Source organism: Crocodylus porosus, unplaced genomic scaffold, assembly GCF_001723895.1.
Source record: "Crocodylus porosus isolate Cpor-Errol unplaced genomic scaffold, CroPor_comp1, whole genome shotgun sequence".
In the NCBI taxonomy this organism is placed as follows: Eukaryota; Metazoa; Chordata; order Crocodylia; family Crocodylidae; genus Crocodylus; species Crocodylus porosus.
In genome coordinates this window covers 35,606,926-35,633,699 of record NW_017728943.1, presented here as the reverse complement: position 1 = coordinate 35,633,699, position 26,774 = coordinate 35,606,926, and the positions used below count along the sequence as shown (strand labels likewise).

At 39.0% G+C, this 26,774-nt stretch overlaps 1 protein-coding gene and 1 long non-coding RNA gene across 2 annotated transcripts in view; both read right to left on the bottom strand.

Annotated features, from left to right (window-relative positions):
• Positions 1-2,646: 2,646 nt before the first annotated feature.
• PPP3R1 (protein phosphatase 3 regulatory subunit B, alpha) overlaps positions 2,647-26,774 on the bottom strand; it is a 64,689-nt gene continuing 40,561 nt past the window's right edge. Inside the window, exons 3-6 of the mRNA XM_019549149.1 lie at positions 10,066-10,242; positions 7,392-7,451; positions 6,286-6,470; positions 2,647-4,836 (exon numbers count right to left, since the gene is read on the bottom strand). Of these exons, the coding sequence (XP_019404694.1) occupies positions 4,789-4,836; positions 6,286-6,470; positions 7,392-7,451; positions 10,066-10,242 (470 nt within the window). The 3' untranslated portion in view covers positions 2,647-4,788. The remainder of the gene's footprint in view (positions 4,837-6,285; positions 6,471-7,391; positions 7,452-10,065; positions 10,243-26,774) is intronic.
• LOC109319525 lies at positions 10,997-25,152 on the bottom strand. The gene is made up of 3 exons (XR_002103528.1): positions 25,141-25,152; positions 21,299-21,300; positions 10,997-11,259 (listed from the first exon to the last, which is right to left on the bottom strand). It is a non-coding gene; the product is annotated as an uncharacterized LOC109319525 (long non-coding RNA).

The window sequence follows — 26,774 nt, the reverse complement described above, 5'->3', positions numbered from 1 at the left end:
CTAGGCTCCTGCAGCTTCTTGGGCTTGAATCCAAGTATTTTTATTTGTGATATTCATCTCTTGCCCAGTAATCCTGAGCTGTATTCATTATGCACCCCTCAGACTCATATAAAAGATGGAGGTGGGAGTTTAACAACTGTTTTCATTACATAGCCTTGATTCTTCCATTGAGTAGGTTCATCCCATGCACTGAGAAGGACTTGGTTGAAAAGAGAAAGTATTAGTGCATATACAGAAAAGTGACAAGATTCTACAGGCAACATCAACTCTGTTTCCATTCTTTGGAGTGCTTGATTATGTAACTAACCTTCAACAGCTCTTATGTATTAATATACTAAGTTTTTAACAAGCTGGAAAGCTATATTAAGTGGATACCCATCAGCAGGGTTTAAAACTTTAGATCTCCTGTCTGTCATCTAGCCTCTAACAGCACAAGCGGTGGGACATCTGTAAGAGGAGGTGATAGCCTTAGTAGGTAGCTTATTCTCTGAGCTCACAGTAGGCTCACAAATAACTGCTGGCAAGAGATATTCCAGCCCCTTGGGTTCTAGAGGAAATTATGCAGCACTCACTGACCATGACAAATTCCTACTTGGCCGTGTCCAGACATGCATGAATGTTTGGTTCCCCAGGGACAACTAGCTGCAGCATAACTTGCCCCCAGGGAATGCCTGTGCCACATGTGTAGCAGCATGTGACAAGTTACCTTGGATGGGGTAGGAGAGGCTGGGGCCAGCACTGCTGGTTTCAGCAGCCTTACCTGAGGTCCTGGGGGCTTCCCAGGGCTGCAGCAGCAATGATCCTGCCTCATGGAGCTGAAGTCCACTGTTGGCTGAGCTCCAGCTGGCCAGACTCAAGCTTCAGTTGGCACATGCTGCTGCCACATGCACAGCTGTTTTTTCCCTCCCTTGCACTGCGGAGATCAACACAACATGCGGTTTGTGGCACCACAAATGTGCCTGTGGAACCACATACCACATGGATGCAGCCCTTATGTCTCAGCCCTTCTCAAGATTTAATTCTTTCAGTCATTGTTGTCATCCAAGCTCCGCCCTTGCATTTATTCCTTTACCTCATCCTGGTTTAAATTTGGTTATTCTCTCGCATTTATGTTACATGCCTTTCTTCCATGGTGCCTGCATGGAAGGCCAAGGAGAGCAGGGGACCCTGCCTGCTCTGTGTCCAGCTTATAGAAGCCAGGAATGAGCCAGTCCAGACTGCAGTCCTTCAGTGGTATATAGAGTCTGGTCAGCTGCAGGGGATGTAAAACAAACATTCTTCATGCAGATGGCATCTTTGGACATTTTAGTTGCTAAGTTAATAATCATATCTAAACAGTCATCTCCCTCCCCCAAAGGCTTTTAACTTGGCCAAATTTGGGCAGCTTCTCACAGGAACAGCCTAATCTTAACATCAAAGGCCAGCTCCTGCCAAATTTTAATTCCATTCCTCAAGCATAGGGTCACTCTAGCTCCTCAGAAGAGGAAGATAAGGATTAAAGCTGGTTCTCTCTAATATCACTCTCAGCAAGCAAGTCATTATGCTGAAAATTTCCAAAACAATTTATCTCACAGCAGGTAAAAGCAGACTGGCACAGGAAATATTAATCCAAACGTTGTATTTAGTGAGCAACTGAAGTTAGGGTCAGCCAGAGCAACCTGTAGTAAACAATAGTACCAGCTGTAAATTTAAAAATACCCCTGAATCTATCTACATCTTACTGAAGCCAATTTTGCTAATATTTGCTCAATTACATAGGTCACCAGCTATCTGATGATTTGAGAGGATGACATTAAACATGCAATGAAATGAAACAGTCCAGGCCAATCTATCTAGTACACTAAACACAAATTTCAGAACGGAAGGGCGTGTGTCCCAGTGTACAATTTACGACTTAAACTAAATATGCCAACATACGAAGTGACAATTTGTGCAAAGGAAGTGTTGTGCTTCTTGCCATTCCAAGTCTATAGATGCAGAACACAAGTTGCCAGAGGATTTTTCTTAAGGTAAGTGGAGAATGAATAGAAGCTGATCTGAAAGAAGTCATGAGTGGCACATTGAACCATGTCAAAATCCTAACTCTGGGCCAGCCCCAAACGGGAGCTTCTGGACTGATGCAAAGGCAGTAAAATAATTTGTTTCCAGTTTAAGAGGTCTTTAGAAGTAAGACAAGCTTTTCAGTAAGTCTTACTAAGTTGAGAAAGACATTGGGAGAAGAGGGTAGGCTCTAAGGTGCTTGTTATCATGCATCCAGTTGAACTTTTACCACAACTGTGCCCCAGAACACAGGTGGGATCTAACAGGCAGCATGTCTTTTGGATTGACAGATGAGAATACAGAAGTGGAAGAAAGAAATTAACCCCTTTACAGAGTTGTGCCCCAGTGAACAAACCAACCCCCCAAAATACTGGTGCTCATTGCAAATGGAAGAAGGCTGGCACCAGTCCCAGAAACAGCTGCTGTACCCACTTGGCTGAGGTACTTCAAGAACAGTTTTATAGACTTTAATCATAATGTTAGTTAAATAATAAACCTAGAATGCTGAGCTTTTGTATCTTTTTTTTTTTTTTTTTTTTTTAAACAAGAGAAAATACCCCAGCATGTATGCAAAAAATTCAACAAAAGTATTCAGAACACTTTCTGGCAAGATTCAAATATTTTATTTTTTATTCATACAGTATGAAGGTTCCTATAGTTCCCACAACATATGATGTAGCATGCAGAGGAAAAACTAAACATTCAACATAAACCATTTCCCCCACGCAAACTAAAAAAATCTCATCCCCCCATTAAGGAAGTAACATTAGCACTATCTTCTAGAACGCCAGCCAAGATATGCACAAGCAAGTAAGAGAAATAGCATCTGCTAAAATGTTTGTAACAAATATTTATGTACAAAAAATTCACAAAAGACTAGGTTCCCCCTTGAAGCAGAGCACATGGCAGTTGACACTGGAACAGATACCATCACTGGCTGGGATTATAAGCCACGTACTGATCCAGAGGAAGAAGGTTACATGTAGTGGAGATTTTCGGTTGAACATTAACATTTACCAAAGTTTGGCAACATTACCTTTTTAAATTATGCAAATTATGTAAACAAGAGGAACATTTCAAATCGATCTACATGCAAAACTTCATGTCATGCAAGGACACCAAGCACCTGGATTTCTCTCTCTCAGACAGAGCCCATGATGTGCAGCACTCAGTTGAAGGAACAGCTATGGCAGACAGGTGCTTGATTTAAAGTAGGTTCATACAACCTGCACTTCCCACAGCTGATTATAAAATAACTTTTATAGAAAAACTACTATACAGGAAAGATGTACTACCCTAAAAATCTAGCAAATGTGTTTTTCTTCCAGCCAATAGTACCATTGCAGAAAAGGGAAGGGATGATAGAAAGTTGTTAAATGTGTCCTGCTACTTTTATATCACACAAATATATCAAGTTACCATCCATTACAAGTCATGATATGGACAAATCTAGAAAAGAAAAAACGAAAAGAAAAAACAACTCTCCAAGTAAAGGATTGGAGAAAAGCAAGAGGTATAAAATTTAGATGTGAAGTTTTCCTCCTCTATGGCATAGGTTAACAAGATTTTCCCCCTGTATGAATCCTATATACATACATTTATTTATATATATTTATATATATAAAATATTACCAGTTATTTATGCTACCTGTAGTACTTTTTAAAAAGCAGAAGGGAAACTACTATGGTTGAAACATAATAAATTTAATGGCAAGAAACAAGGTATCATCTCACTAAGCACTATATAAAATAAGTGAATGGGAATCCTGCACAATTCTATCAATCCTAAATTTGTTAAGCAAAGCACAAGAAATCATGAATGCACCAAACATCTTCAGATGCTGCATCTAAAATGAATCTGTAGCAACTGCTATACATTTGCTTAGGGATATTTACTAAAATGTAACTGCCCCCAGTTACAGGTGACAGAATGAAATGGCCATAAAAGCACTCTACAGCTTCTACATGCGCACAGGCCTAGTTCTTGGCATCAGCATCATACTATATTCTCATATTAAGTAGAATTGTACTAAAAGTTAAGCAAAGAGACACAGTCCCTGATAATATATTAACAGGTATAAATAAAACTTAGTCTCCCTGTGTTACAGAAATGTAATTAAAGTAAATTAGCAGGAAGCAGTGCTTTGTCAGCCAGTCAATATATAAAAGCCTCTGAACAGTCACAGGAAAAGGAAAACAGTTGACCTAACACCCAGTTAAAATTTTACATTCTTTTACTATATATATATAAAACTGTGTGAAATAAAAGTAAGGATGTATAACCATATATTGAACTGTTAATGTTCTGCTTGGCACTTTATACTCTAGTTTTGTTTCTGAATCAAGTATATTAAATTAAAGCCCACCTAACTACTACCTATAGAAAGCTACATATATATCTATATATAAATACACACACACACATATATATATATATAGATAGATATTTCCTTGTTATAAAAGATGATGAAAAATAAATTAAAAAGCCAACCCCTTCCCTTTCTCCACCACACTGATATGCTCTTTCCATCTTGCTGTCCTTCAGACTTTAAAGTGCTACACTGAGTTATTGAGAGAATAAAAAGTTCAATAACACTTAGTTGGCTTCATGAGGCTCATGTTGGAAAATGTGGCTTCACAGAGAAAAATACTTCCATTTAAATACACAGAGAGCATTGCTGGACGTCTTGAGCAGATCTTCAGAGATGGAGAAGAAAGCAAAAGTGTTGGGTGGTGCCCTAAAAAGAGTCACACGTCTACCACCATTTTTTTGTGGATATCTAGGCCTCCTACAACCTGGAATGGGAATAAATATTAAAGTTCAATAAGCAATTAGAATTAAGGACAGCTGGTATAGCAACAAATGTACATAAATAGGTCCACACTTAAATTTGAAGCTCCATTACCTGTAGCTGGTTGCCTTTCAACTAATCCCTTGCTTTCTGGCCTCTCCACACCAATACATGGAAGGCCAAATTCACAAGTAATATTTCAAGTGCAATAAATTACAAGTCTGTATGTATAACACAATCCACAGCAAGGAGCCTGAAGAAGGAGAGATCCACTTCTACTAATCTCTATTTACTATAAATTGAGATCTTAATTTGGTTTGGTTATATATTGCCCACTTCACAAGTATGATTCAGATATGTATCATAACTCATCTACATTTTAAGTTCATATTACTTTAATTCTGACTTCAAATGGAAAAAAAAAATCCTCCTAGTCCTTTTTAGGGCCAGGGTGTCAGAGTTCATTGAGACATAAAGGGACATTACCACCAACTCTTGGAGAGCACGAATTACAAAAGTTACATTGTTCTGATAATTATTTCCTTCTATCCCCTTCCATTTCGACATTTTTGCAGCGGATCCATTACAAAGTGCTTGAGTTGGACAGCTGTCCAACAATATAAAAAACACATGTTCCTAGTTCTTGAGGCTGTGCATGCTTGCTACAAGGTGCCTCCATCTTACAGAGGGGGTGATCTGCCCAAGGTTAAACAACAGAGTAAATTGTTTTTACTAGCCCTCCCTAGCATCCTAAAGTTGCATCTAAATGAAGAGACACTCTAACTGGAAAGAGTTTAGTGTGTCTTGTGCCAACACCTGCCAGCAAAGTAAAATGTCAGGCAGTCTCACAAAGTACCCAATGAAACACATCCTTACTCATTTGTGATTACTCAGCTTCCCTGTGGCCTTGATAATAATTTTGTATGGAGCCAGGATGGAAAGGAAAGGGGAGGGGGAAGAAAACAGGAGAATGTTTTTTCTTTTTAGTTCCTTGTAATAAAATGTAGCTGCTGAGAGCAAACTCAACCAGGTCTCCAGAGATCATCGCTGGTCTACAACTGGTTTTGGAACCACACCTTTCTACCATACAAACTCTTAAAATCTGCAGCCTGCATTTCTGGTTTCTCATTTTAACAACACAGTTGGTGCACATATTCAATTCCAGGTCATTCTAATTCAGTCTGGTTTTATAGACCTCAAAAGAGTGTTGAAAAAAATTCTTTGGAATTCCATTTTTAACAATAATTTTTGGGGGGGGTGGGGCGAGTTTCCTACTGACATCTTAGTCAAAAATGAGAATTCTGCACCCTGAATAACTGTAGACTCTTGTATGATTTTCAAAGGACAGCAGCAATTAACTTTTTTGGTATAGTTGTGAAAAAAATCTCTAGGTCAAATTAGATTTATTACAGTTATTTAAAACAAAAATGTTCAATCTTTGCTTAATACTTACAGCACAGAATTCTTCAAAGGATATTCTTCCATCACCATCCTTATCTGCATTAATTATGGTTTTGTCTACAATTTGCTGTAACTGAGTGTCTTTGAGATTGTTCCCCACCATCATCTTCAGCACCTGGAAGAGTTCCCCATTGGAGATATAGCCATCTTTGTCCATATCATAAATGCGGAAAGCAACTACAGAAAATGAGAACAATGAAAGCATAATAGTAAACAGGATATAAAACAGAATAACTTCCATAGGATTAGAAATGTAAAATCCATAACTTGTTACCGCTGTAAACAGTTTAGTAAAATATATACTGTTTCAGTAAAGCATATACAACTAAGTGAAAGATCATTCGTCTCCCAGAGTAAAACTCTTAAAAAAAAAAGCAGCCCACAATACTAGAGACAGTACAGTGAACAATTTTACAATATTTTATTCCATAATATGTAATGGTTGTAACACTGACTGTAAAAGCATTCCATTAACATGAACTAGAAAAACCTCAAACAAATTTCAGCCATCAGGCAATACATTAACAAGCAAATGCAAGACCATGGCCTTCTAGCGTACAGATAATCGACCTGCCATCTTCACCCTTTCACTGGTAAATTTACAGGATGCTGTTTCACAGAGTCAATTAGGCTAGGAGATTTTTAAACATTTACAGGTAGCAGCTTCCCTTTCTGTAGCCATATTATAGATAGGTCATTACAATGACTACTAAAAGAAAAAGCAAAGATTTGAGTACATTTGCTTCTGAAAAATAAACTGATAAAAGCTTGCAGAAACAATTTCACTGGATTTCTTAGTTTGCATTTTACATTTGTTTGATCAGTAAATTTCTCTACTGCTATAAGCAAAATAATGCACTTTATCCATAATGTCTATAAAGTTATTAGCTTTGTTTCATTTACTCATTGCCTCTTTTTGTAAAGGTGTTATTCATCTCCACAAGAACATGAAGTCCCATCTCATTTCAAGAGATTTGCCAACCTGTCTTGACTAACAGTCTTTTGTGAGGATCAAGATTTTCTTCCCTATGGTTAACTTAAAAGTATATTTTAAAATATAATAAGAAAAAAGGTATGCTATGAATTCAAGATACTTACACCTCAACTTCTGCTCCTTATCCCCTTTGACACTGAACTGGGAGACTCCTTCTATAAATTCTAAACAATACAGAACAAGGAAAGCATTTACAAATTGAGTGTTTTAAAGACATGCTTATTCCATTTACAAACCAGAATACTGAGAAATTAAGAAAGGAAAAATGCTTTAGAAAAGCTTACATTACTGGAATTATTTTAAAATAGGGTTGACTTGAGAAGAAATACTGTATTTATGTACTTAGAAGGGGGTTCCTAGCTTTTTTCAACAGGAAGAATTAAAAAGTTATGTTCAAAGAATACAGACTAACCCAAATTAACATTCACTTAAAAATTCAGATATTGGACTTTTGAGGGTATTTGATGTTTATTGAAGACCTAAAATGCCTAATGCAACAACTTCAAGTTCTGAATGTTCAATTTGTATCAAGAGTAAGTCCTAATCTTGCCCTTGGGTAAGGAAGACATGAATTACATTTAAGATGGTCTTAGTGTTAATAAAATAAATACAGTATTATAAACAATCTTTAGAAAGGTGTTATAGCTAAAATAAGCATTAAGAAGTGACATCTGTTTAACTACACAAGCTACAAGGCCATATCTCAAAACCCTTACTCATGTGTGTAACAGCAAAGACAAGATGTACAGGTATTTTGGACTGGGCCCCTGAAAAAGACTTCCTGGAGTTCTGTAAGGTAAGCAGCTGACCTAATTATAGAAAGCCTTCTCATCAAATACTGGGGAAGTTTGAGTGAGACCCAGTAAATGAGGCACAAAGGCACTGTATCTACATTTCATTGGAGGAAGCCGACTATGTATTTTTCCCCATTTATATTCTCATAACAATAAAGTCTCCAGATGGTCTGATGCGAGATATATTATAGTATATGAGTGTGATTGAGACACATCAGACCAATTTGGAGATTTTTTGAGATTTTGCCAACATATGATATATAGCAGAAAGGAACAAACTATAAATATCTATACACTGATTCTGGTAATGTAATTAGAAGTTTTTTCAGACGTGTCCCCCCCACTGTTACTATGGTCCACTTTGTCAGATACTGCAGAACATTGTGGGGCAACTTGCACTTTTTCCAGCTTGTGTTGTAGCATGAACCGTTGTAACAAATGGGGACTTTTTTCTGTGCTGTGGATTGAGACCCATTCATTTACATAAGCATGTCCAGAAAGCAACAGCAGCATTTATTATCACAGGACAGAAATATTTATGTTTTTCATCACAGAATGGAAAGAACCTTTTCAACAGTTTTTGAAACTGTTATACATTATATGAGCTCAGACTCAGAAGCAAAAAAGCAGCTCTCCGTCATTACTTAGTTTCTGTAAGTGTACGTCAAGTTATTACATATTATCAATATCAATATCTATTAGAAATGACACTTGCGAAAAATTGTCCTAAACCTCAAAACATTCCACTTAGTATTTTTACAGTTGACACTAAGTTCTCTGTTCTTCCTATCTTGTAACAGCTTTAGTATGTTTAAAGTTATGTTCTCCTTCAAAATCCATCTGACCACATATTTGCATAATAGAAATTTAATAAATCCTACTCCAGGAAAAAGAAAAAAGAAAAAGGGGGTGGCACTAGGGGGAACAGGAGGTTGAGTGTAACCTTAAGCAACAGCAAATGTCTGAATTTATTTAAAACAGGAATTAAAGGCATTTGCCACTGCTAAGGTTCAGATCTTAAAATTAATATAGAAATATTTAATATAGCAAATAACTTGGCAGCAGAAGGGATTCACTTTCTGTTTACATTATCCAAAATACTCAAGATGATATACTTTTATTGGTTTAGAACCCAGTCAAAACAACATAATTTATTTTTAGGCAAAATCAGCTGCCTCCCTTGCAGATTGTCACTTCTTCAAAACTAAAACTGTAGTTAAAAAAAAAAAAAAGGACCATTAAGAGGGAATTATAATACAAGTATTTCTACAGGATCTATAGCTTAGAAAGTTTTTTTGGTTTTGTTTTGTTTTTCCCATTTCAATCAAACTTTATAGAAAAAATATTACATTTTCAGTCCTGAAATTAAATGTTGCACATACCACAAAACTGTTCCAAGTTATGCTGGGAAACTGTCCATTTGCTTGTCTAGGGAAGATGGTCCAATGGTGGACCACACCTTTACTACTGAAAACATTTTAAATTAGGTAAATATGTATTAAAACTGAACTCCAGGAAAAAATGCTTTCCATTATGAGGCAAGATAAAATTTGAACTTAACGAAAGTGAACAATCTGGATCCAAGTCATTGGTTAAACTTAGAAACTTACTGAAGTAAAACTGAAACTATGCATTTATTATTCTCTCCTATTCCATCACTTTTTTCATTTTACACCAACAAAGATTGCATATTTTCTAAAGCCAAGATGGACGTTATTATAAAACAAAGGATACTCAAATGACTATTAACCAAAATAAATTATATTTAATCTTATGCTACACAGCTAACTATAAGTCTTTTTTTTTTTTTTTTTTTTAAATATATATATACACATGCACACACCTTACTCATGGTAATAACGTGGACTTCTTCCCCCTAAAAATCTGATTACTCAGTACTTTTGCTTTTACAAATTTTCTCAATTTTGAGCAAAAATTAGCAGATTGTGAGGAAAAATATCATCATATATAACAGATATCTTACCTTTGAAGTCCACTTCTCCATTCCCATCTGTGTCAAATATGTCTATTACTCTTTGTACTAATGGATTCTGTTGCAACTCAGGCAAAGACATGAACTCTTCTACGCTCAGGGAGCCAGAATTGTCCAAATCAAGCTTCTTAAATCTCTTTCCTAGACGTTTAATCTCATCCGCATCAACTAAAGGGAGGGGGGGGAGGAAGAAAACCTGTTCTCAGAAAATTTCACCACACACATGCAATTCATATTTCTCTTTGATGGTATGTTGAAGGTACTTCTCTAACAGCATCAAAATCAGTATGCAATTTATTTTTTTAAGAGGTTATATGCTACAGCCTCCATCTTAACTAGTTTTCATACTAAAAAACAACTTTGGATACACTACATTTTTATAAAACTTACCATATTTTCTTCCTGCGCCAGCCATAACCCATTTAACCTTGTGACTTACTAGAACTACCATATGCTGACTCAAGGTTTTAAAGGATTGATAATGCTTAGCTAATTCTTATGGTCACATGGCCCTACAATAGAGACGAGACTAGTCCTGGTCCTGAAAACAGTCGTTTCTTTTATTTACGATTAGCTCTAAAGGCGTAAACACAGAAACCTGTCAATGATTTTCTAAAAAGCAAGTAATCAATTGCTCAACTTACCAAAATTAACCTAGTATTTTAGAAAATGCGAAATAGCCTTATAATAGTTTTATATAAAGCAGAAAAGGCACTACTTTAGCATGATAAATATAATTAGGCTTACCGCCACAGTGAAATACTTACTACATGAATAAAGGTAAGCATACTTACTGACAGATGCCCACAGCAAAACAACTGCAATTTTACTATTTAAAAAATACCAATAGTCTTTAAGAAAATGGCTTTGATCACCTCAAAACCAGAATACTCCAGAGACGCATACTTCAATAATACTGTTATTTCTCCCCAGAAATAAAGTGCCTGTGTACTGTTAGAAGATCAGATTATGTAACAAGTCCCAGGAATACAGGACAGGAAAGGGCCCCTGATCCCTGTTCACAGGTAACCCTTTGTCTAAAAGGGACCACAACACGCACACTCTGACCTCTCTCATGCACATGACAGGAGCAGGGGAGACGAGTACACTGTCAATGCCTTGGCCACTGAAATAGCAAGGAATTTGGTTAGGTTCAAATAAGCTTAGATAGTTGAAGGTGGACTACTGCCCAAACTGACAGGGGAAAAAAAAATCTTCCTGATACAAAGTCTGACAGTGAGTTTCACCCTGAATACATGACATCATTCAACTCCTGAGAGATGGGTTATGATTTATAAGCATAGCAGAACCCAGATGCTTCACAAGTTTAGGACCCTCCCTCCCCACTTCTCAAGTTAAAATTTAAAGCAGCGCTACTGGAATGAAACATTTTGTTAATTTAAATCTTCAAGTACTATGGTAATAAAGTCCACAGAAGTAGCTATAAGGAAATAAACATCAATAGTACATCCTTCACAAAGAAATAAACACTTCATGTCATTATATAACTTAAATGTAATTTAATTTTGTGGCTGTTTCCATCACAAATTATTTCACATTTTGTGGAGTAATTTTGTGGCTTATTTCTTGTTTTATTACACCATTAACCGCCCAGATGTCCATGATAAACAGGATGCTACTTAAAACATGACTAACTAGTTTATAGTTTCATAGTTAGTAGGGTTGGAGGGGACCTGAGCAGATCATCAAGTTCGACCCCCTGCCATGGGCAGGAAAAAGTACTGGGGTCAAATGACCTCGGCAAGGTGATTGTCTAGCCTCCTCTTAAAGGGTAGGAGCCAGCACCACTTCTCTTGGAAGTCGGTTCCAGATCCTAGCCACCCTGACTGAAGTAGCACCTCCTGATGTCTAATCTGAATTTACCCTCTGCCAGCTTGTGACTGTTATTCCTGGTCTCTCCTGGTAGCGCTCGGGGGAACAGGGACTCCCCCAGTGCTTGCTGGTCCCCTCTGACTAGTTTGTAACAGGCCACTAGATCTCCCCTCAGCCTTCTCTTGTGGAGGCTGAACATGTTCAGGTCCCGTAGCCTCTCTTCGTAGGGCCTGCCCTGCTGCCCTCTGATCATGAGAGTGGCATGACCCTCTCCATGTTGTCCACATCCCTCCTGAAGTACAGCACCCAGAACTGGATGCAGTACTCCAGCTGCGGCCTGACCAGTGTCGCATAGAGGGGGAGGATCACCTCCTTGGACCTGCTTGAGATGCATCTGTGGATGCATGACAAGGTGCGGTTGGCCTTCCTGACTGCCTCCCCACACTGCCAGCCCATGTTCATCTTGGCATCAATGACTCCAAGATCCATTTCTGCCTCTGCACTGATGAGAAGTAGGTATCCTACTGTTTCTTCCTCCCCAGGTACAGCACCTTGCATTGTCAGTGTTGAATCCCATCCTATTCTCGTCTGCCCACCCCTGTAACCTATCTAGGTCTGATTGCAGCCTATTCCTCCCTTCAGGCATGCCCACATCCCCCCACATCTTAGTGCTGTCAGCAAATTTGAACAGGGTACTTTTTACCCCCTCGTCCAAGTCACTGATAAAGATGTTGAACAGTGCGGACCCGAGGACCAGGCCCTGGGGGACCCCACTGCCCACATCCCTCCAGGTCAAAAATGACCCATCCACTACCACTCTCTGGGTGCGGCCCTCCAGCCAGTTTGTGACCCATTTGACTGTAGGTGTCGACACCATAGTCCCCCAGTTTTTTTTAATGAGAATGGGGTAAGCAACAGTGTTGAAGGTTTTCCTAGAGTCCAGAAAGACTACGTCCACTGCTACCCCTGTATCTAAGGATTTGGTGATCTGGTCATAGAAAGCCACCAGGTTGGTTTGACAGAACCTGTCTCTAATGAACCTGTGTTGGTTGCCCCTAAGCATAAGCTCCCCCCGGCCCCTCGTGGACATGTGGCAGGATAATTCTCTCAGGTTAATCAGGTCTGAAATGTAACACCTGCCAGGGTCCAAATGGTAGCCCACAGGCGATATGTGGCCCTTGAGGGGTTAATATGCAGTCTCCAGGCTCCTGGTCCAGGTACTGCTCCTCCCATCACACTCCTGCTGCCAAAGTCTTCAGGCTCTATCCTTCATCTTCTGAGGGTGGGCATGGCCTGCAGGGCCAAGGAAGCCTGTGGCAGGGGTCTCTGAAAGGACACCAGCCCTGGTGTGATGCGGCAGGGGTCACTTGCTACAATAGCAGGTGGGGCTCACACAGCACAGCAGAGTAGAGGAGTCCAGCATGACGCAGCAGGGCAGTTCACGCAACAGCCCATTCAGAGAGGGTCCCTGCCACTCAAATTCAACAGCTAAGGTCTCACAGGTAAGACTACCCAGAAGCAGACTTGAGTTCTTAGTGAAATACTACACATTTTATCCAGCCTTGAAATAAGTGATGCTGTCCTCCTACCTTTTTGTGTCTGCATTCTTCACAATCTTAATATTTCTAAGGTGCTAGATATGAAGGATATTTTCTCTTAAAGGGATGGTGGAAGAAGAAGATTACAAAGGTAATGCATCTATAGTCTTTAAAAATGGAAAGGAAAAAAAAACAAAACAAAACACTCTAGGTCATATTAGCCAGGCCTAAGAACAATTGTTTTCCCAAACACTCTGTATCCTTTATAATCAGTTGCCTGTCCTCCTCGCTTTAAGGCAAAAACTAGGAACAGAAAGTTAGAACACACATAGATCTTTGGCTATTTCTGTTATTGTGTACTTGCCACGAGCATACCCTGTTCCAGTTTCTTGGCAAAGAACTCATGGATGTCACTCAAGATACAAAGCTGACCACTGGAAAATGGCTTAGACTGAATATGGAAGTATTCTCCATGTATAGTGTTATCTTCTGAGCCAAGCTATATTCATGCCAAGTTCAAAACAAGCACAAAAAGAGATGCATGTTTTTTATTTTCCCAAAACAGCCATGTTATAGCTTCCTTTTGCACATCTGTCTGTATGTAAAAACAGCATGACTCCCTAAATTAAGCCAGCCTGTCTGACCTGCTAGCATAACTTCTTCCAACACTGGTTAACCATCTTATCTAGAAGCTAAAAGATCCAGAAGTTTGCATTTCTATTACTGTATGGCAGGCTTCAGCTCAAACTGCAGAGTTTAGCTTTTAAACCCAAAGGACTACAGGTTCATTTCCTGCAGACAACCCAACCAACTTCAAGTCTGAGTACATACCATGCCAACCATAACAGTTGTGGGCATATGAACTTGAGGAAAGCTTCCATGGCTAATGGAAATGTAGGCCACACATAAAAGAATGGATGCAAGGAAAACTTCTTTTTAGTCAAGTGCCAAGGTTTTGGAACAGGCTCCCCCAGAGGTGGTAGAGTCACCCACCCTGGTGATCTTCAAACAGCATCTTGACACCCACCTTGCTGGGATCATCTGACCCCAGCAGTCTTTCCTGCCCACATGCAGGGGGGCTAGATCCAATGATCTTATAAGGTTCCTTCCAGTCTCTAACATCTATGAAACTATGAAATAATGTACTGTTCTTCTATGCCCTTTAATTGGCTAGATCACACAAAAAGGTTTGTAAATCTGCTAAAAACTAAGGTGTCTCATCCTTTACTCCAAGAGGCAGAGACTCCTACTTAGAGATCCATCGGTTTCGATATCCAAAGACAACCATCCCCAGGACATTACTGGCAACCAGAGCCTGGAGACCCAGGTAGTTAGCAGCAAGAGTATGCACAGCCAAGGGAAGAGGCTAAAAACAATAAGGCCTGAAGACAACCTACCAATTGGCTGCCTACCAATCTGGCTAGCTCCAAAATTTATCTGAGAGTTTGGTAGTTATTAGTACCGGTACACGTTGACAAAGGCAAAACGAAGTACTCTTCAAAAACAGACACTTTCCCCCACTGCCAGAGACTGAAAGGTCTGTTTTTATTTCAGTGCTGAAAAAGACCACTCTACACCCATGAACTTATCTGTACTGAACAATGGCTCTTTAATTTCAGTTTATATAATTAACCTTTGGATTGTTGATGTGCTGCATTCTCCACTCCATCCCCACCCAACCTTCTGCCCTGAACGAACACTATAAAGGGCAAGGCCCTACACAGTAAGCTACCACAAGTGCCAAGAGAACATCAAATAGCTCTAAACAAAATTTCCCCCACTCAGCTTTATACAGGTGCTGCAAAGGCCACCACACAAATGAATCTCCACTTTTCATAGATTTCATAGACATTAGGGCTGGAAGGCACCTCAGGAGATCATCTTTTCATTAGGTGTTTCACATAGCATAATGAACAAAACAAACAAAATGTTCTAGTTCCATTTACAACGTGAAATTTCCCCCAAGCATCACCAAATAAAACACTTGAAGTGTGAAAGTACTTTTTCACATTTTATGGTCTGTAAATTCCCACCACCAAAATTAGAAGCAGGCCCATGAATACTGGCTAGTATGATATACATTCCATATCTATGATGAGTATTTTTTTTTTTAAAATCACATTCTCAACTCTCAAGCAGGAGATTAGCATCAGCCATCTTCACCTATCCTTATGCCACAACTCAGACACTCAAACGGAAGCGTTTAAAAGAAGGTTAAGAGTTAAGTGCATAGACATGGTCATAAAGCTGGAAAAAACACACATGAAAGAAGTGGGCAGACAGCAGGAAGCATAGTACTATATGAAAAGAGACGAGACTAAGAGCATTTAGCAAGAATAGGAGAGCACAGGATCTCAAAGCAAACATTAAACTGGAAAACGTCAGAGAACAGATTGTAAGGAGAACCAAGAAGACTAGCGACAAATGGTTCTGTGAGTGGGGGATCAACTGGGAAGAAGCCAAAGAATGGGCAAAGGACAGAAGCTTTTAGAGAAGTTATTTGTGTACTTAATGCTCCAAAAGGCCAAAAAGAAAAGTTAAGAAACAAATGAACAGAACAACTAGTTGATGAGCAAGAATGTGTAAAGAAAGAACACAATGCAACAAACTGTAGAAAGAGTTGTCTGAAGTGACAGAGATTAAAGCAATGGTCTCCAACCTTTTTAAGCTGAAGATCACTTTTTGAAGTAAAAGTCAGTCCATGCATTAAGCTCAGATTAATGGCTTCCCCTAGGCAATAAAGCCATTGTTTCGGGCCACGCAGCATTCTGCGGGGAGGGGTGGGACTAACAGGGCACCCTCAGCCAGAGGTGTGGGGGGCCCATTGTGCTTGACCTGCAAAAATGGCTGCCCAGCCTGCAATCTGCCCGCAGAATTAACTGGCAGCTGCCTTGAATTCAGTAGATGCCTACATCCAAGTTATCATTCTGCAAACCACCCTCACAAGGTGGCACATTCTACCTAGAAATAAAGGGGCACACATTTCAGCACTCCTAATTTTCATTTTGTTCCCTCAGAATTTTACAGCATTAATATGCACATTACTCAAACGCTAAGAAATGAGCTGCAACCCGCAATTTGTGACAACAGTTACTTTCTCCAAAAATTGGCTACGAAGCCAGGATAGCTGGTAGCTACACACAACAATTCTTAACATTTAAAGACTGAAGGAAAACATTAAACACCATGACTAAATTGCCTAAAATATTAATTGTAGATGGTAGAAGAAAAGGGCATCCTTAATTTAAGCATGCACTGATGCCACAGAAAGGGTTTAAAAAATTCTAACTTTGTTAAAATAAAGTTCCAACGAAGCCATTGCTTTAACAGGTCCTGGCAGTGAGAAGCCAATATACTTTTCACAGACTTCTCAAAAGTACAGCTAAAGAATATTAACAAGTGAAGTGTGTAAACCAATTTGAAACAGTTAAATTACTTAAACCAACAAGCCTCTTGTAACATCCTTCATAAAAAGGATGCTCACTGTCTTTAAATCAACTAAAGGGACCAAACATTGGCAAAGGAAATACAATCCAAAGATTTCACATCCTGAGATTAGCCAGAACATGGATTTCCATGAGAGTTGTACACCACAAATATGCGATGAAAAGAATGAGGACCAGAAAAATCCTGAGGCCGTTCTAAGAAATGTTTTCATTACTAGTGTGCTGGAGTTGTCCAAGAGTTCATTGTTGACCAGCTGTATTCAGTTATGAAAATGTTCTCCATTCCTATGCAATGGTAATAGGACAAACAGTATTAAACCAATTAGCCTTGCCTTTAAATTTACTATGCTGGCATAAATTCTTACTAATGATTCAGCCTTGCCACTGTGTATAGGGGACATTTCCCAAAAAGTTCAGTTAAACATGATAAGCTTCTGGATCATGGGAAGTACGTGCAATGAGAAAGAAGAGAGGGGATTAGCAATGACTGAAACTCATTTTGCTCAAAAGAAGAATTTCTGTTTAAGGCATGCTTTCATCTCTAGTTTCAGCATAGTCATAAAAGGAGATAAAGAAATAAAGATAAGCATAAAAATAGTAGTTTAGATTAGAGAGGTAACCGAAAGAAAAAAAAAGATTACTTGCAAGATATCAAAGCAAGAATACAGCAGTACAAAAGCTTGAAAATAAAGTTCTGTTAAAACTGGCTATCCCTGCTCTCTATCCCATCACAAGCTTCTTTCCCAAACAAACAGTCTGCCAAACCACTTGCTAACTAATTCTTCCCATACTTTTTATGGAACATCATCTTAAGTTATTAAAAAGTAAATGAATGGATCATCAAGCTCACACATCATAGTCTGGCAATTTCTCCACTACAAAACTTACTATCAGCCCAGAGGAATACAACAAACATACCAAATCTAAACACGTTTATCCTCACATACAGGCACTTAAGATGCAAGTTATCTGGGCCTACAAATTAATCCTATTGTTTCAGAGTCTAAGTTGCTTGCCCCCTAAACCAGGGGTGGGCAAAATACAACTCATGAATCCAGCCTGCCAATGGACTGTATGATCCCGCAGCTGTCCCCGTGGTGCTCCACATGGGGCCAAGCCCCCTTGCCTGCTTCTACCCACAATTGCTGAAAGCACCGCCCTGGCCCTGGCAGCCACCTGGATTCTGCTTAGCTCCCTCTGCCTCCAGTGGCTCCTCCATCTCCTCCTGCCCCAACACGCAGCTCTGGGAAGCAAGTACTGTGGGAAAACAACAGCAGCTATGGGGGTACATGCCAGGCAACAGATCCCCAGCCAAAAGGGGAGGAGGGGGCAGAGGGCAAAGCTGCAGCTGGGCAGCTCCAGCCCCAGTGTGTGGGGCTCCAGCTCCAGGCTGCCTTCTACCCACCCCATTCCTTCTACACACAAAAGAGCAAGACTTCATTTTGAGCTATTATGCAATCACCTCTATAAACACCACTGAAAAAAAAGGGACAAAAATATTTTTTGAATAAAATTACATTTTTTCATAGCAAATGTTTAATTTTTAGTAAATGATTTGTGGGTTTTTTTTAAATCTATGATCTGTTAAAATGATATCTTCTGAAAGATTAAGTAACCCTTGACAGCTCACCAGAACTTGTTAAGTGGCCTGCCAGCTGAAATAATTGCCCACCCATGCTCCTCTGCCAAGCAGGTTTTCTTGATGTTTTCTTTATGATGCACCACAAAACTGACCTTTCTGTAAGCTGAAAATTAAAAGGTGAACCCTCCCTCATTGCTTATTACCCACACTTGAATACAATACATCTACAAACAGAGGGGTCCCAAATTCAAACTAGTTCTCTAATTCTGTTAGCTTTGTAGTGTTAAAGAAATTACACTGTTTTGGTGCAATATTAAGTTTTACACATTTTCTTGAGTTTTAAAAATCTATTGCTCAAGAAAAAAGGGATTATCATTTAGTTCACTTTTTTCCCCATATGAACTGATAGTTTTTTAAATAAATTTCAGTTCAAGTGGGATTCAGGTTAGTTATAGATGCTGAGTAATGGGACTTTTATTAATGATATTACATTTTACTCCAAATGTTTAAATATTGGAGTAAAGTTTTTATTAAAAAAAAAAACAAAACAAACAACTGTTTACGATTAGTCTTAGAAAGCTTAATTACTGAATTAAGCAAGATTGAATGCAGTGCTTAATAAATGCAGTGTTTTTACTGAATTAAAAATAAATACACTGCTGTATCATAACCAATATTCAGGTCTTGTCCAATATTTTGCTTATACGAAATACTTCAGAGGAAAGCACCAGGAGAAAGACATAATGAAAACTAAACAATACTAAGCCAAAGGGGTCACAAAAATATCTTTGTTACCTTTGGTGTTCAACAGAATGTTTTCTTTGCTATTTCCAGTTAGCATAACACCACACTTTTTATTTATGCAAGTGTGCAATCATTTTAATTACTAGCCCATTAGCATCAATAAAATCCTACAAGTTCATAGGTTAATAATACACCACATATGCTCAGCAACAGTTTTTCTAAAGATAAACATTTTTCCACAAGCTGTTATTTAACAAAAATGCTTGAACTGCCAAAAAATTGATGGGCAATGGTTTTAGGCACTGTAACTGGAATATTCCATAGTATATCTATCTTTACAAAGCGTCTTGAAAACAGTTTTGTTTTTTGAAAAAAAGACTATTAATAACTCATTGAACAAGACTAAATAAAGACAGAGTTTAGGACTTATTTTAATTAAGTAGCATTTTTTGTCTGTCCTTTCTTCCATTAATTTCTGCTGTAATCTACTTGTTAAAACATTCTTCCCGTAGGAGTTTAAACTTTATAAGTCTACTATTTATATGAAGCCAAGTGGCATATTGTTAAACAACAGACTTCTGAGCAACAGAACTACTTTCCAAAGTTAATTGTTTTCCGTTAAAGGGATTTTCTCCTCTCAACCTCTTGAAAAGCTACACAGGATTGATCCATATGGAATTCTTCCACAGATGCACACAGACCTCTCACCTACGGTAGTTTTGCTTCTTCTGTACACATCTTTTTTTCCCATGCCTAGTAGTCATTTGTTGTCCGTCCGCTCTCCCCATACCCCAGAATCTCACAAGATTCAATTCTCCACCCTCTAACCACACCTAGGTTAGACCCTGAATGGAATATAAGTCATGAAATACCAAGTATTTGCTAGACCTATGAAAGTTCAATCAGAGGTATTTATTTATTCCAACTACATAAAACAGCCATTAGTATCCAAATGGCAATAATGACTGGTGATAGCAGCTTGCAGTGATTTTACTGACAGAACCAAGAACCCGAGTGCTATCCAAAGATCAAAAAAAAAAAAAAAGGGTATTCCAGGGAGGTCCTAGCCCACAGCAATAAAAGCTGGGCTACACAACTGAAGCAGTAAAAGGAGAAATTAACTTTTCACATTAACTGAAGCAGCCTGAGACTTTGTGCATTCATTGGTACTCCTTGAGTGCTGGCTGGCATGACCAAGCATTCTTTTAACTCCACACTGTAGAGTAGTGTTTCCCAACTAGTGTGCCGTGAAGCATGTCTAGGTGTGCCACACAATTTTGAGCTGGAGTCATACCCCTGCCTGCTGCTGCCGTGGACACAGACGGGGGGGGGGAATCGTCCAGCCAGTGATTTGCATCTGCACACTGTATTCAGCCACACCCTCCCCGCCCCCGCAACCCCACCCTGCTCAGACAGCATGCCACAGGATGGGAGAGGCACAGTAAGTGTGCCGCTGGAACCAAAAAGGTTGGGAAACGGTGCACTAGAACAGTGGTACTCAATTTTTTGGTCCCGTGCACTAACATTAGGGCCCTGTATTGCCTCTGTCCAGCCCCATGTGCCAGCACTGGGACCCACACCACCTCAATGCATCAGACACAGGCTGGGGGGGGGTTGAGCCTCCCTGCTGTAGAGGAGGGGTGGCTAATCTGGGGCACATCTTCTACAAATGGCACAGGTAGCCTGTTTTAGACACATGGCAGAATGAGTAAGGGACAGGAAGCATAGTGGCAGAAAGGGCAGGAAGCAGAAGGCCAATCAGCAGATAGGGCAGGAAAATCAAACCAGAGCAACCAATTAGGCATGGAGCACAGGGCAGGGAACAGAAGGCAGAACAGCAGATCATGCAGGTAGGGGAGAGAAAAAAAAGAGACTGTAGTGGAACTCAGGGAGGGTGCAATACTATTTTGTGGCATGCCTGCCAAAAAGGTTAGCCCCCACTGCTCTAGAATCTTTTTGCATATTAGACTTCCCTAGCTGGCTGAAGATCCAAAACACATTTTCTGCCCTTCTAAAGCTTTCAGTAGCATCAACTCTCTGCATTTAAAAAGTACTAGTTTAAAAGAAAGCGTGTCTACTACCACTGTCATCAAGAATTTATAGAAAATACTATTTGAAATATCATACAAGGAAGCTAATGTCTCATCAAACCTTCAGCTCCATTAGTTAGTTGCCAGTCTACAGGGAAAGAGCACATCTACTGCAAATTTCCACTGGACCTTCCAGAAGATGCAACATGGCTATAGAGACACTGGCTTTTAAATGGCCATTCAGAAAAAACCGTCTGCTATGGGCCATTTGAAAATAACAAATCATTCAACAGTTTAAGTGAAGAAAATTTAACTATTAAATTTCTGCTTGCTTTCATGTTTTCACTTTAAAATTCTTGTTAGGATCTCCAATTTCAACAAAATTAAGTACCTTCCAATACAAGAAATAATATTATTTAAAACTCTCTTCAGTCCCAGTAGCTAATTTAACAGCTGACTGGAATTCAACAGACTTAATAATAAACAGAAAGCTACTTTGCATTCCAAGTTCTTAGTCCCATCCTGGGTAAGATTAGAGAATTAAAGGCTCTTTGTCCCAAAGCCACAAAACATGCCCAAGAGATTTTCATAGACATACATTTTATTTTAGTAGTTTGATACCCAGGTTGAGTCCCACAGGTATTCTTTCTATAGGATGGTGATGGGGAAAAGGAAAATCAATACTCCAACCCAGAATGTTTTGAAAGATTGTTTCTGGCCATCTTGTTTATACGTGCTAATCAGTGCCAAGATACTAGTATAACAGGCACTACAGAACTGACTTACTGATGTGCAAAGAATTTTGTTAGAAACTGGTTCTGAAATGTGCTGCATGTTTAAAAAATAAATGTCACCGAAAAGTGCTAATGACATTTTTCCAGTCATCATAAACCATGCACATGATCACTGTGCCATAAACAGTAAGGTCAAAATTTAAAAGCTACATTAAAATTAGGCTCCCTGAGATCACATCTCTATCAAAGACTACCATCGACTTCAATGAGATCAGACTTCTTAAATCTTATTTTGTGTGTCTAGATAAGCATCTAGATTTTCAAAATATTATGTACCTTGCAAGCTTTGTGGCAGAATACAGTGAACTTCCAATAATATGAATCCTTACTTAGGTGCCTACATTAGTACTTAGAACGCTTATGTATATTTAAATTTAATGAATAAGCCAAAAGATGCGTCAATGACAGTAAACAGCTTACGATGTTAGATTTTCATTTAAAAAAAAAAAAAAAAAATAGAAATCATGTAGTTTTGAATTCATCAGCCCAAGCCCCTTAAAAAAACAACTAAAACAAAACAAGCCAAACAGAAAAAAAACCCTCTAAAACTTTGGATAGCAGTTGTGTCAAGAAAAAAAAATAAAAAGGCCCCAAAATGAATGTTACATTTAAGTCTCACACTTATTTAAGTAACAAGGGTCCCTGAGGAATCAAAATGAAGAAAATCTTCAACCAAAGCTCTCACTTCTACCTACAGTCTTGTCCAATTTACATATCTAGTGTTTCAGAGTGAGCAACCAAGACAGCCATTTCAAGTCTTTGAGATCAAGTTTCAAAAAGATGATGCCTTTGAGAATACACTGAACCATTTGTCTTGTATATGCTTACACACAGCTGGCCTAATCCTCTTCATTACCTAAGAAACTGTAATGGGCACATCTGAAGTTGGAAAAAAAATATTACTCTCATATGGTGAAATAAAGTATATTATAAAATATATTATTTTCTTTATGGTTTTTTGCAGTGATAGAATTTCTACACAACCTGGTCTTCAGAGTGTAAGACTATTAAAAAGTTTAGTAATGTCCTCTCAGCTTCAAAAACAGTGCCAAATATAAGGAAACTTGTTACATCTCTCACCCACTTGCCAGCTGAAAGTATGATTATTTCTGAGGTGGGCACTATTAAATGGTGTCTTCTTGGCTACTAACATAGGGCTCCTAGACATGCGCAGGGAGCTGGCTGATGCACTAGAAATCGAATCTGCTGGAGCACAGAAATAAACATGCTCCAGTAGATTCTGGCATCACATGTATTAGCATCCCTGGACCAAAAAATGGTGGCAGGGTGCTCATCCAATGAGCTTTAATTCAAAGTATCCCATCACCATTTTTCAGCAGGGGACATGGATACATGTGATGCTCAAGCACTTAATTAAAAATACTTGCTAATTAAAGTGACCCCCAGAACGTGTAAAAATGCCCTTAATGTTTGCTACCCCTTCCACGATAAAAAAAAAAAAGTACAGATTTCATTTAAGCCACATATACACATCTGTCTTTCTCCATTCCAAATATGTTTTTTACTTCTAAAAAAAAAAAAAAAGCTTTTTGTACAGCTCTCTATGCGAACATTTATTAAAATTGGCATCTTATTTTTGTGAAACTAGGGTGCTCTAATGAATGGCGTACATTCATCATAATTATGATGCAGCACACATCAACAAGGCACAGACCTCTTAGATGAAGTACTACTAATTGGGGAATCTCCCAAAAGCTTGCATATGCGCTTTGAGTGTAGAATTTCAAACAGCAGACTGTTTGTGGACTTCTTCAGACTTAACTGCTTGAAAGCAGTATGCGTTTTTAGCATTTATATGAAGAATCAATTAATTACATGACCACATACTGATACCAATACAGCTATCACCAAGGCCTCTGGAACACACATTTAAGGTGCGATTAATGTTAATTGCACCATACACAGAAACAGTGATAAACTGTTTTATTCATCATAAAGCAGCAATGCAGCCACAAAGATATTCCATGCACCTCTGCCTTTCTTGTAGGTCACCATCATTTTCACGTGTAGAACCCCCATGCCAATGCTGACATTAGGCTTACTGTCAGCATCAGCACTGGGGCAGCAGTTGGCACCATGACTGGGCCACCCCTGGTCCCACTGCTGAAAGTGGACTGCTGGGGAAGCAACTTGCAGGGTTCCACAATACGCGTGTGGGACAGGGCAGGGGGGCTGTGAAGCAAGACAATTTAAGACGCTGGGTCAGGCAGGATGACTGCCTTGCCACACAGCTCACAAGGGAGCTGTAAGAACAAGGCATTTTAAAAATCCTAGTGACAAGGACCCCCAGTACCAGGGAGAGATCCCCCAATCCCAGGGTCCCTGTATGCAGCTGGGCTGTAAACACATTATTTAAAAGGTCCTGCCACACACACACACAGGGATCAAAGAGAGGGTCCCTGTGCACAGGGACACATGCAGTTTTTGGACACCAACATATGGGAACCCTGGACTATGGAAAGGCTCCCTGATCTTGGGGTCCCCATGTGCAGGGATGTCTAAAAACCATGTCTGCAGCCCAGGCTACCCAATCCCAAGGTGCCAGGTTGGGGGGGAATAAATTCACTCAAAAATGACATGGCAGGAAGTGCAATTGTTGGAATGGAGGATTATTAAATCCCATTGTGCCACTAAGAGGATCTGTCAGTCTCTCAGAGGTATAACCTATGGAGACAAACTTTTGATCCAGTCTGAAATAGTTTCATCTTTGGACTCGCTGAATTCTTTAACTAGCGAGTCACTTCCTTTCAAAACACAAGGGCAGATGGGAGAAGAGGATCAGATCCCCTGCTGTTGCATCTCTCAGGTAAAGCAATTAGTCCTACATTGCCTAAAACAGTGGTTCTCAAATCTTTTTTGTACCAGGCCATTTGTAAGACATCAATGGCCAGTCCCAACCCAGTGCCCCTCACTCCCAACCCACTGTCCCCATGCTCCCAGGCCACAGCCCCCCCAGTGCATAGGTTGGGGACCCCCAAATAGTCCTTTGCATGCTGGAACAGCCTGCAAGGGAAAAGCCACAGCTTCCCATGTTTTTTTCCTTTAAAGGAGAATCCATTTTTAAAGTTTGTTCATAACCCCTGCACTACAGTCTTGAGACCCAGTTTTGGGTCGTGACCCACAGGTTGAGAAATGCTGGCCTAAAGGAAGTTCTATTTTAATCTGCTGTTACCCAGGTTTCTATTGGTGATCAGCTATATTATGCTGCTTATGGTGCAAAACAGATGTCATTTCTCCCAGGATCCTACAGACTAGAATCCACTGTTCAACTTGAAGTACCTGTGAAGCATGCCAGATCAAGTGTGCTGACACTTTTACTCCCAGGACAATGTCTAAAGTTAACTGTGCTTCATTCGAGTCAACTGCAAGTCATCCCAGGGACAAGCCTGTTAGCTTGCATGCTCTCAAGGGCTATCTGCTGTCAGAAGAGCAGCAACGTGGCTTGGAAGGGCTAGACATGTAAATGGCTTCATTTCTTGCGTTCTGATTCAGGATAAAAGCCAGCGCAAAAATCAGAACTGCCTCAAATGTAACTGCTTGTGAAATCCTACGGAGACATCTTTTCTTGCTGCGCAATAAAGGAATGTGCCAAGATAATCTAACTACAAGTTTCCCCAATTCAAAAAAAGTACTAATTCTTGGATGCTGAGAATGGCTTGGCTGCCACATGGCAGGGACATTTGAGGCATTTTTTTTGAAGTTTCTAATAAGCCCTCCAACTCTCCTAGGGTTAAATAGTGGTTTGAAGAAGCTGCAGTTATTGAGGCACAAAAAAAAATTTTTGCACCAGTGTTTTCTGCTCTGCTAGAAGAACACATTGCCATTACAAAAAGAATCCTTTAGATGCCATTTCATTATTTTAACAAAGGTTCAGAGCAACCCATAAAGTTAGGAGATACATGGGCTGCAGAAAATCTATATTTCAAATAAAAGATCAAAATATAATGTGTAAAGCTGCATTTACTTTAAGTGTATGTTTAAAGCATCACATTATTATGCAGTGCATTGTTAAAACAGACTAATATACTTGTCATGTGCAGAATGTTTACAAATTGCTGGTTTTTTCCTATTTATACAACACAATTCTAGTAATGTTAAATGGCACTGAGGACTTTTTAAAAATTGTTCTGCATTAAATGAAAAATTTATATAGAAAACATTATTCTCTGATACAGAATTTTAAATGGTTACTTCGTATATGTGTTTCATGGTTACAACTGGAATTCCATTGTAATATTGTACAAGTAGAGAGTGAGGTGTAATAAACCCCTACCCAGAGATCTTAAAAGCAACTGAAGAAGATTCAGATCTTGAACTTACAAAACTAAGAAACAAAAGGAAGGTTGCACAAAAGTAGTCTGTCAGATGCACACGTTTTCAACCCAAAATAATTAATTTCAGAAAGGTTTATTCTGCAATTGTTTTTTCTCTTAAATATAATTAACACTGTACTAACTCAATACTTTTCTTCCAATTTTTCTATAGATTTAGGAAAAATATTGCTTGAGTACTTAAAAATATCAAAACCATTTTAAAATTGCTGTTTAATATTTTAACCAAAGAGATAAATTAAAGCAAACTCCAGGCAATAATTCAATTAATCATTTTTAGAGAAAAATGCAATTACTTAACTCATAATTTAACAGTAACTGCAGAAAATCTGACTTTTCAAAAAGGGCAAATGTTTAAATTATATCCTGTTCTATCTTTAG